The sequence below is a fragment of the Diabrotica virgifera genome, chromosome 4 (genome assembly GCF_917563875.1).
Source record: "Diabrotica virgifera virgifera chromosome 4, PGI_DIABVI_V3a".
NCBI lineage: Eukaryota > Metazoa > Arthropoda > Insecta > Coleoptera > Chrysomelidae > Diabrotica > Diabrotica virgifera.
This window is the reverse complement of record NC_065446.1, coordinates 58,209,584-58,222,341: the sequence shown is the minus strand read 5'-3', so window position 1 is coordinate 58,222,341 and position 12,758 is coordinate 58,209,584. Positions and strand designations below refer to the sequence as shown.

General features: G+C 31.3%; 1 protein-coding gene across 1 annotated transcript; it reads right to left on the bottom strand.

The window, feature by feature from the left end:
• Nucleotides 1–422: 422 nt before the first annotated feature.
• LOC114332275 (COP9 signalosome complex subunit 9) lies at nt 423–9,540 on the bottom strand. Its single transcript, XM_028282050.2, has 3 exons — nt 9,372–9,540; nt 9,249–9,321; nt 423–691 (listed from the first exon to the last, which is right to left on the bottom strand). Exons 1-3 carry the CDS (start codon nt 9,438–9,440, stop codon nt 654–656), a joined length of 180 nt encoding a protein of 59 aa, XP_028137851.1. The 5' UTR covers nt 9,441–9,540; the 3' UTR covers nt 423–653.
• Between the last annotated feature and the right edge of the window lie 3,218 nt (nt 9,541–12,758).

The window sequence follows — 12,758 nt, the reverse complement described above, 5'->3', positions numbered from 1 at the left end:
TGTGATTCTGTTCATTAACTCTTGGAAGGCTTCAGAACTGTCAGCGAATACCACCGTGTGTCTGCGTATCTTATGTTATTAAACTATTTATATGGAAATAGCATCCACATCACTTTAATGTAAACCTTTTCTGCACAACCAATTTGTTAATTTAAAGTTAAATGAATCGTCCAGTTTTATAACCAGACTCAGGAGCTGACTTAGAAGACCGCAATTGAATACTTATTTTTTTAAAACTGATTAACATAACAGTGTTAAGATTTTTTTATAGAAATAATTGTTACTTCAATTTAGCTCCTGATTTGTTAAATAACGTGAGACAGCATATCAACTATTTTAACTTGAAATGCTGTTTGACCTTTATGTTGCCTGTATTATATCCAGGCTGTTGCATATATTATAGGATAAATGACAAATAGATGCCATTTTTAGATTAGCTTTTTATTTAATATACATTAACTATAACAACAAAATGTAGTACAACTAAATTTTTACAAAATTACATCTTTTAAACTGTGATTTACTACAAACATAACTTTTGGTAAAGACTTTGACAGTACTTGGTAATTACAAATTGTAAAATGTTCCGTTGAATAAAAAAATAATTGGGCAAATGACTTATTTCTTTTTAACCAATTTCTATGTAAAGGTGCTTATTGTAGATCTTCGTCGTCATAAAGATCTTCAAAATCTGAAACAAATACAGAAGTTTATTTTTTTACAGTAAAAGTTTTATTTATTAACATCTGGAATTTGATGGGGAAAAATGAATCGATTTTAGGAAGGCTTGTTTGTTTGAAAAGTGCTTCTAAAAGTTAAATGATTACATACAAAGTTTGTATAAGAAACGGGTGACACTGGAAAAAACCAAAAATTATGTGCACATCTTAATGGAAAAGCATACAATACACGCAAGTTAAGACTAAATTATCATTGACAAATTAAACAATTTTATTTATAATTGGAAAACCTAATGACTGGTTTCACAGATAAGATGTACTTGAATTCGGAGTGCGTAAAAGAATACAATTTGGAGTGATATCAATTGTAGCGATCTGAGGAAGCCAGTTCCACAATTCTACCTGCAAAGTACAATAGTAATGAGAAAGGATTCTTATGTGAGGTTAATCTAAATCTGACGATATGAACTTTGAGAATTTATTAAACAATGTGCTATATGTACTACAATAAAAGAGGACAAAAAATATATAAAAATATAAAACTGTAGCTTAACACATTAACCGCCACATTAAAATTTTTTGTTTTTGCCTTCAGCTTCACGTTCAGATGCTCAATGTTAATGTGAATTATATTTAACTCACAACGCCTGGGCCAAACAGGGTGTGAGTTAAATACAACTCACGTGCCATTCAATGTGTGAAGAAAAGAAATATAGCATAGAATGCTGAAATGCTTTGGCCAGAGTTATACGAGTTGGTTAAAGTACATAAACTTAAATTTATTACGTATTCAGTTGGCTGTATGATTATGATACGAGACATGAGAACATAAAAGGAATGTCAAATCTTTTGCTCCAGTACTACAACATAATTGAAATTTAGACTTCATATTATTCAGACTTAAGCTATCCAGCGTTTCCATATTAATGTGTGACTTTAATGCAAAACTCGGAAATACACATAGGGAAGATGTAGTTGGTGTAACAAATGAAAGAGGTATCGGGCTTTTGTAGTTTTGTCACAAAACAATTGTTATAAACACCTTTGATCTTGCTTCTCACCGCTTATTTATGTGGAGATCAAATGTGGAAACACCAGAAAAGATTGCATGAAATCAAATAGAATAAGTAATGATCAGGAAACGTTTTCAAAACAGTATTCAGTCTCCAAACACATATCTTAAGGCAAATTTAAACTCTGACCATGACCTAGTATATAGTTGTGTCCAGATGGATGCCTCATAAAAAACTAACAAGTAAACAGTAGGATGAATATATCCAGGAAATTTCAAAAAATAATTACACAAATGTTCAACAAAAAGTTACAAAAGTACCAATCCTAACAGAAGTAGATGTTGAAATAACACGGAATGAATGAATAACTATTAAACATCTTGTAATGAAACCAGCAAAGAAACAAAGACAACTTTTAAAAAACAAAAAGCAAGTAAAGTATTCTCGACTATGTGTAGAGTAAAATTAGGAACAAGTTCAGCCAAAAAGTGAAATAAGCTGCAACTGTAATCCTCATAAAGCTTGTGTGGCGCTGGGAATGCATGTCACTTTTCCTTACCAGAAAAGATTCCTGGAATTATTCTTTTTTACTCTAAATACTTACCAGTTTTGTTTTAGGCATAGGGTCTCTTATAAAAGTCAGTAAATAAATGCTAACCCTGTGTTTTGATTCCCATTACAATAGTAACTACAGTAATTCTTTAAACACAAATAGTTTGAAAACTTTCTTGGATTAGACTGCTATTTTCATCATCCACAGTATTCTTAAGTACTTAGATTCATACACAGTATACAGCTATATCCATATCTTCTTCTTCTTAAGCTGCCGTGCATTTCTGCGTAGGCATCCACTATACATTCTCTTGTCGGTGAGATGTTAGTCAGGATTAAATAATTATCATCTTTTTTCATCCTAGACCTCTCTTACCCTCTATCTTTGGGAACATCCATAAAATATGTCGTAAAATGTTTGGAGTTTTTAATACCCTCCCCCCCTTCCGTCGTAAAGCGTCATTTACAGTTGCCCTCCCCTCATACCGACGTTGAAATTGCAACTCATGACCACCCCCCTTTTTAGTGATTTTTTTTAATTTCATGCTATTTCTGGATTTTTTAAAGTTAGGTCTCAAAGTTTATTTACGAATGTATCCAAATCAGTATTACTATGTAGCTGTAGCTCATTAATATCTGAGTACTTTTTTCTCTCAATTCACTGTACAACTAATTAGCTTTATTTGGACAAAAGACAACACTTTTATCGGAGTTCCTGTGCTTTCTTAACTGCATCTTATAAACCTTGATACTTATTTTGTTTTGATTTCAATGCCATTTCTTTAAGTATAAATACAATGTACTAACTAAATAGAAAAGTAAAATAAAAAGTTTACCACCAATTAAAATATATAATAAAAAACACAGTAAAATAATTAAAAAACAAAATAAAAAAAGCAACACAATGTACCTATGTATAATAAAAATAATATTGTAGTACTTACGAAATAAGAAATTTATGACCATGAATCTGCAATCAATCACAAACAAGTCTGGCTAATTGGCTCTGCCAAAGCCATTTTTCAGGGAAAAAAAACTAAATAGAATAGAGTATTTTATTTTTATTCATTCTTGTAGAATTGTTTCACACGGAGTATTCAGTAAATAAATGAACAGTTTAATATTTAATACTTCCAGACGTTATTCTGTATAGAAACGTTTGTTTAAACACAAAGAACAATGTTTTATTGTTTATTCTGTACCAAACTGCTAGAAATATTATTTAACACATTGCCTGCCACGTCACCCAAAATTGACTGACAGAAATTTTTTGCTGTATGCCATGTCAGCCATATATGAGTGACAACGTTGTTTCACTGGGGGGCCACAGGCATTTTCTAATAAAGTTCATACAAGCCACAGCAAAAAAGAAGATATAGGGAAAGGTTTTTACGTCTAGATTATCATGTTTTCAGCAAAAATTATTGCATGATAAAAAACATTAGTTTTGTTTATTTAAAATCTTCACCCAATTGTGACTGATCTGGCCTGCCCAAAAACTTATTTTGGTAGAGGCCATGTCATTCGTTGTCATGCAAATACGAAGGTGAGAACAGCTGGTTCAACAAATGGTAGACATAGAACTCATGAAAAAAACAGGACATGCATTGACCAAAGACAAAAAAAATCATCGTATTTGCAAGCCTTGTTGCAGGCATTTGATTGATTCTCTAGGAAGATCGGAAGCCAGAAAGAAGGTGAAAAAAGTAATGACTTATTGCTGTGGTTGTCCTATTCAACCTTATATATGCATGGACTGCTTTAAAAATATTCACATGTAATAAATTTATATTTTCCTGTTTTTGTTTCACTTTTGAATGACAAAAATAAAAACTATTTTTGTTTGAATTCTTTATTATTTTTTCTTGGAGTGCCACAAGCATCACTGGACACCACAACAACAAGAGTGCATATAAAAATCCATATACTCTCACGTAATTTTGAGTGATAGAAGGGTATTCAAAAGCTATCGTGACAGTCATATATGACCAACATGGCCTCATCGTAAAAATTTCCTTCAGTCATTCGTCCCTACCATATCCAACTATCTAATGTGAAAAATCGGGTTTTGCAGATTCGATACCTTGCCCTCACATTATACGTGATACATCTTGTGGCACATTCTCGTTATTGTAGCTTGATTAGGAGCGCGGGAAATATGCTGTTTAAACCATCGAATATGAACATTTTTTCATTTGGTTGACTACAAATTGACGAAAATGGTTATATTTATTTATTTATTTACGGGCAAGCCCAATTCAGAAAATATTATTACAAAAAAAAAATATTACAAAGACAAAAGCAAAACCATAAACAGTGTCAACACAAAGAACAAACATTATAATATGTATTGGATAACAAAGCTAATAAGTTAAAGGAAAAAAGAACATTACAATATAAAAAACAAAGTTTAAGCTTAAAAAATTGCTGATAGAAATTATATCACTAACATTGTATGTTCAACAAATGGTTTTTAAATCTATCCAAGGAATTGCAGAATATATTTAAGTCATTTAGAGAATTCGCAAGTCTAAGTGTTCGTGGTAAAAAATTGTTGTAAGTATAGTTATATCTATGAATGCTTATGTGAAAAGTTTGAGTTAGTCTTGTTGGCTGAGTAGGTACAAAAATACCAATTTTTGACAGAAGATCGGGACAGCTACTATTACCATTAATAATGTTGAATAAGATTGTCAGATCTTTTCTTTTTCTACGGGTTTCTAATGAAGTAATATTCAATAATAATTCAATATCTGTGTAGCTTAATGTTGTTCTGAAGCTATTTTCTTGTGGCATTTTTACAATGGGAAATAAGCCACAATGTTATTAAAAAATGATTTTTATTAACGTTTCGACGCCCAAATCGGGTGCCGTTGTCAAAATACAAAATACTACTAATACAAACAAAAATGTTGTTGCTTAGTAAAAAAATTCTTCTAATAATTTATTTAATTGGACTCATTTATATCGGCAATTCAGATACATATGATACATTTTAAAGTAGAAGACTTTAAAATGATATTGCCAATATTTATGAGTTGCGTTCCTGGGACGACTTTACTGAAAGATAGTTCATTCGATTACCTGAAATCAACCCTAACTCAAGAATATCCGTCACAAAAAAAATTCATAGCATGCGATCTGTCTTTAAAAAGACAACCACATGCAACGTTGACATTAAAATTCTCGCGTTAGAGATCTCATAGTAAATCACGAGGGAAAACCAGGAAAAACCTCGTGATACTATCCCGACATCGTAAGTATTTGGTCTTACATTTAATTTACTCTCAAAATTAATACCAAATTCTGATTTTACTATAATTTTGTTTAAATTATAAATAATATCAATCATACATGGATATATAAGTAATACTAAAATATAAAATATGTACTAACTCGACTATTGACTTACTAATTGTGGTATTTTCTTTCTATTGACTTCCTCTTTCAGTATGGGTATCCACATCCTACTGCATTCCACCGAGGAATTTGCGACACAATTGGTTTCGTTTAGCATAATTAGAGCTGCTTCTTTGATTTTTCTTTTTTTACTATCTGTTTCTTTCAGGACTATACTTGACTCTCTCCACTGAACTCTATGTTCATTATCCCATGCGTGTTGACATATTTGAGATCTATCAAATTCTCTATTTTTAATATAAGATTGATGTTCACTTATTCTAACGTTTAATGGTCTTGATGTTTCACCTATATAAAACTGTTCGCATTCACAAGGTATTTTATAAATACAATTCTTTGTCCTTTCTTCTTCATTGTTAGGTTTAGTTTTAGATAGAATAGATCTCAATGTGTTGGTTGTTTTGAATGTTGTTGAAATGTTGAATTTATTTCCTATTGTTTTAAGTTTCTCGGATAGCCCTTTTATGTATGGTATTGATATTTTCCTCGTATTATTTCTTGTGAATGTTGTAGGATCCCGTTCTATGTCGTTCTCTTCAAAAAATATTTTTCTTTTAAAAAAAGAAAAATCAAAGAAGCAGCTCTAATTATGCTAAACGAAACCAATTGTGTCGCAAATTCCTCGGTGGAATGCAGTAGGATGTGGATACCCATACTGAAAGAGGAAGTCAATAGAAAGAAAATACCACAATTAGTAAGTCAATAGTCGAGTTAGTACATATTTTATATTTTAGTATTACATATATATCCATGTATGATTGATATTATTTATAATTTAAACAAAATTATAGTAAAATCAGAATTTGGTATTAATTTTGAGAGTAAATTAAATGTAAGACCAAATACTTACGATGTCGGGATAGTATCACGAGGTTTTTCCTGGTTTTCCCTCGTGATTTACTATGAGATCTCTAACGCGAGAATTTTAATGTCAACGTTGCATGTGGTTGTCTTTTTAAAGACAGATCACATGCTATAAATTTTTTTTGTGACGGATATTCTTGAGTTAGGGTTGATTTCATGTAATCGAATGAACTATCTTTCAGTAAAGTCGTCCCAGGAACGCAACTCATAAATATTGGCAATATCATTTTAAAGTCTTCTACTTTAAAATGTATCATATGTATCTGAATTGCCGATATAAATGAGTCCAATTAAATAAATTATTAGAAGAATTTTTTTACTAAGCAACAACATTTTTGTTTGTATTAGTAGTATTTTGTATTTTGACAACGGCACCCGATTTGGGCGTCAAAACGTTAATAAAAATCATTTTTTAATAACATTGTGACTTATTTCCCATTGTAAAAATTAAAATCTGTGTAGCTACAATATATATGTTGTTTATAAGCTACATATCTGAGAAAGGTATGCTGAACTCTATCAAGTTTATTTTTATGAACTAGATAATATGGAGACCACACAGAGGAACAAAAATCAAGATGAGATCTAACAAGTGAGCACTATAAAATTTTCATTGAATTTATATCTGTGAAACCACGATACTTTTGTTTTGTATAAATATAACCAAATGTATATTTGTACATAGTCTTAGGATAGAAGACTATGTACAAGGAGTACAGTCTATACAAGAATAGAAGAATCCTTATGTCACAATCTGTGGGAAGTGGAAATAGGGGTAGGCCAAAACTGAGATGGAAGGATGGTGTGGATGAGGATGGGAGAAAAATAGGCTCAGCAAACTGGCAACGGTCGGCAATGGATAGGATAGACTTGGGAAGGTCAAGGCTCTTTCATAGAGCTGTAGCACCATTGATGATGATGTATATTTGTATAACGCTAAATGTTGAATGTGTCACATTCGTTAGTTTGTGTTGTAATTTATTCAACAGTTGTTTAATCATATTCTGTAAACTGTCGAAAATGCTAAACTGCTGAGGAGAATAAAATGCATGTGTTTACAATTTGTGCGAATTTTGTTTCAGTATCGCTTCCAAGAAATTCTTGTGAGGCTGTTTATGATTTCATTTTAACAGATTTTCATTTTAACAGATTTTCATTATTTGATTATACAGTTATTGGCTGTTATACATTCGCTACTTTGAATCATCGGACCGAAACAAATCTTTGATTAATACAAAAAGCAAAGTAACGAATGTGATATTTTGGAAAGAAAAAAATGATACGCTGTTCAAATTTGTTAGCAATCTTATACGAGTCTCTAACAAAGAGCTATTTTGCTCTCCTGAAAAGTACCACTTTTCACATTCGATAGTTGGAAATGGCATGGACGATATCTGTCTGACATGGCCTCCAAGAGTGGAACAACTTTTTTGGTGTGGTGCCCCATGAAACTTTTTGAGAAAGGCATGTGGCAGGCAATGTATTAACCCTTAAACGCTCAACCTTTTTTAGGTTCCATGTATGCCCAAGGGTGGGTAAAAAATGTCCACCTCGAAAATAGCTAATATATTTATTGAGAGTTGTTGGAAATGGATTAAACTTAAGAATCTTATGCTTAATAAATGCAGCATTTTCTAAAATATTAATATAAACAATTTACAAACCTTACAACAAAATTACAATGTACATCAAAATTAATATGCCAGTAAAAGCCAGTAATTCAGATTTGTCCATTTTCTCCACATTCTTCCTTTCAGCCTCCTCATTGGCGGATAATTATGTCGATTATGTAATTATATGTCGATAATTATATGGATTATCTTCCTACCAACAAGAAATAATATAGAAACCTTTATTAACAGGTTTCACCAAGGGTGTACTTTTTGTGCCCACCCATATTTAACTCAAGATATTACTTTTATTCTCAAAAATATCGGTAGAACCAAATTAACATTCGATAAAGGGCTGTCTTTTTAACAATAAATAATTTTTTTTAAATTTTACAAGGGAATACGCATCAGGTGGACATTTTTTACCCACCCTTGGGCGTTTAAGGGTTAAGGCTGTGCGTGATAAAAACGAAATGAAAAGTATGTGATAAAAGTAATATAATTCTTTTTAATTCTAAAATAAGGTATATTATTTATATTCGTGAACATCAAACGACGTCAGATGTGCACCCATGGGCCCCTCCTCCCTGTTGTATACCCTCGTAATAAGCAAAGTCCCCCTCGCCCTTTTCAATGACGTAATTTATGGATGTTCCTTTTCCTTCAAGTATCAGTTGCTGAAAAGTGTATGGTTCTCATAATGTGCCCCAAGTATGCAAGTCTTCATCATCAGTGGTGTCACAGCTCTTTATGAGCCAAAGCCTTCTTCAGAACAATCCACCATTTGCTTCTGTCTCTGGCAACTCTTCTCTATGTTCTAATTCCAATAGAGTTTATTTAAATCATTCTCTAAGTTGTCTTGGCACCTAAATCTCTGTCTTCCTCTTGCTCGTTGTCCTATCGGGCCACAGTCTTCTTACTTTTAACATAATTAAAAAGTTTCCTCTCCTGTAAGGCCGCTGTTCTTAGTACTTCCTCATTTCTGTATATGGATATGATGTTACTGAATGTTTTCAGAAATGTGTTCTTTGTAATTTCTTTTTCTGTGCATGTGATTCATTTGTAAGCAGTTATTAAAGTATAGAATTAAAAGCGAAAAACGTACTTACCATTAAAGAAATCGGCATGAACTGCTTTTTCGTTAGCAGTTAGATCCATTAACAAACCAGAAGAACCTCCAGCCTAAAAAGTGTTTTGTTAGGTTATGTCTATTATAATAAAATTAAGTTCACCTCTTCTAAATCCATGTACGGTCCAGCACCCTCTGGGAACATTTCGTCGGCTACGAGAGCAGGTTTCATATTGTTTTAATATAACTTCAGCAAATATAAAATTATTTAGTTGATCTTTATGGTTTTGTAAATGTCAAACGAAACAATAACAGTGCAGTGCGCAGTGCTTCCAAAAAATGACAATTTTGAAAGGAACGTCAGATTTTCTCAACACGACTCTACCTTATCGGCAGAGTCTAGGAGAAATATACGGTAATTTAAAGCTTTATTTACAAAAAAAGAAACATGTATGTCTGTGTGCTTACTTTATAACGCTCAAAAATTATTACGGGATCTGGATTTCAATCATTATTTTTTTATATTTCTCGTATCAAAGTTACGCGTGAAGTTAGTCGTATTGATGACAGTTGAGGAAAGAGAGTGACCAAATTTTGAAGTCACCCGACATCTATCTGTAAAAAGACTTACTAAAAATTAAGGGTTAAATGCCACAGGTGGTTACAGTAAACTACAATGCAGTTAAATCCTAACAGGTTTCTGTAAGACATATGTAGGCGACCCAAAAAAAATTTAGAAATCCTAACAGGTTTCTGTAAGAAATATGTAGGTGACCCAAAAAAAATTTAGAGTGTGGATTAAATGAGCAGGTTGGGATTTCAGCTACTTGCTACTTGCACTTTTTTTTTAATTTAATTTGATGGCTTTGTTAAAGACCAATTAGCCAGACAATTTTTACATCTAAGTATAATATTACATATCTAGAATAGGTATTAGGCCTTGGGCCCGCATATACAATTATTATTTATGACCACACCGTTGAAACTTTTTGTACTTGTTATTTGGGTGGAGTCGGACAAATTTTGAGCTTGGCGCATTATGGTAGTGGGGCGTTTGTCTGTCAAGCGGTGACGAAGTTGTCAATTTTATGCAAGAAAAAAATTTATTACCACATTGGTCATTCTATTTTAATCAATGGATTTTATCATATAAACAACGAAAACAATTTTGTCGGACAAAAATATTGGGGCATATGACGCGTCGGACACGCTAAATATGTCAAATTTATGAAAATAATAAATTTATTACCACATGGCTAATTTTAACAGAATCTACCATAAAACATTTTTACAATAATGTGGTAACCTTGTCGGACAATTTTCACGGGGCATATGCGCAGTCGGACGCGCCGAAGATGTCAATTTCCTGAAATTTTTTTATTTACAACCATTTTTCCGACAACATTAGTAGGTTATAAGTAATTATATTCTTAATCAAAAAATCAAAGTGTCGGACAAAAATATTGGGGCAACTCGACAGTCGGACAAAAAATTTAATTTTTATTAGTAAAGTATACTTTCAAATTATGCTGGGTTCGTGTATCCCTTATCTTTACAACCATTTTTCCGACAAAAGTAGTAGGTTACAAGTAATTATATTCTTAAACAAAAAATATAATTGTCTGACAAAAATGTTGGGGCAAACGAACAGAAAACTTAATTCTTTTAGGCTATCGACGAGGAGGTATTATCAAAAAAAAATTTTAAGACAGTGTTTCTCGGTTACTTTTGAATCGATTTAGCTGAAAATTGGTACACACACTAAGTAAAGCATTTAAAATGGTATGACGTAGATCGGAACCCAAAATTTTCTTAAAAAAATTTCCGACAAGAGGGAAAATTTTAGAAAAATTGTGATCTGATAATTTGTGTACATACTCCTTGAACAACGACAAACATCGTTCTGTATTTTTTTATCGAATTAAAAAAAAATTTCAGCACATGTATCAGGTTATAAGTAGTTATTAGTTCAGAGAAATAAGGAAAAAAAATATCGTGTTGGTGACACATCCCCCTCCAGGCTGAAACCAAATTTTTCGAGTAATATGGTCATCTATAATAATAACCTATATGTTTCCTGCAGCCGATTTTGATGATATACATAATTATAAACAAATGAAGATCAAAAAACGGTAAATTTTCGCTTTTTTCGTCTCTTACTAAAAAATTGGGCATTTTAAACAAATTTGAGAGTAATAATCTCATAAACCGTATAAAATCTTCAATATGGCGTTCGCTGAATATGTCTATCCTTATTGGTTACTTAGAAAATTGCCAAATAAATCATAAATTTTGAGTTTCTATAAATATTCATAACTTATGTAAAAATTAACTTAGAACCTTCTTATTACATGGAATGCTGAGACTTATGGTGCTTAAATTACACCCTAAATTCCAAAGCAATTGGTCAAATAGTTTAAAAGTTATTTAATTTTTTTATCCAAAATTAATTTTTTTTGCAACATTGTAAGTCAGAAAATGATGAAGTTACAGTAATATTTTGGATAGTTTATGAAAGAAGAAAATTTACAGTATTAATTTAATTTAAAAAAAATTACAAAAAATAATTATAGATATTGCAAAATAATTTTGCAAAAACATGTGAATTAAAAAATTGGGGGGGCTAACTTTGTCCCTAAATGTCCTAGAACAGTTGTTTTTCTTTCTAAATGTGTATAAAAATTCAGTCTTTCTAAATATGAAAAAATAATTTTTCTACGGGTAACGGTTAAAAAGTTATTCTAATTTTTTATAAGTAAGCAAAAAATGGACATGTTTTTGCAAAATAATTTTACACTGTTTAAAATTATTTTTTGTCATTTATTTATAATTAAGGTAATAGTATAAATGTTCTTCTTTCATAAACTGTCCGAAGTATTATTGTAACCTCATAATTTTCTGACTTATAGTGTTGCAAAAAAAATGAATTTGGGAAAAATAAATTAAATAACTTTTAAAATATTTGACCAATTGCTTTGAAATTTAAAATATAATTTAAGTACAAGAAGTCTCGGCATTCCGCGTAATAAGAAGATTCTAAGTTAATTTTTACCTAAGTTACGAATATTTATAAAAACTCAATATTTATGATTTATTTTGCAATTTTCTAAGCAACCAATAAGGTTGGACATATTCAGCGAATGCCATATTGAAGTTTTTTATACGATTTATGAGTTTCTTACTCTTAAATTTGTTTAAAGTGCTTAACTTTTTGGTAATAGACGAAAAAAGCGATAATTTGCCGTTTTTCGATCTTCATTTGTTTATAACTATGTATATCATCAAAATCGGCTGCAGGAAACATATAGGTTAATAATATAGATGTCCATACTACTCAAAAAATTTGGTTTCGGCCTGGAGGGGGATGTGTCACGAGAAAAACCTTATTTCTCTGGACTATATATTCCAAATCAAAAAATCTAAGTGCCCGACATAAATAGTGGGGCACATCCAAAGTCGGACAAAAAATTGAATTTTTATTAATAAACTATACTTTTAAACTATTCTGGGTTCGTGCATCCCTTATCTTTACAACCATTTTTCCGACAAA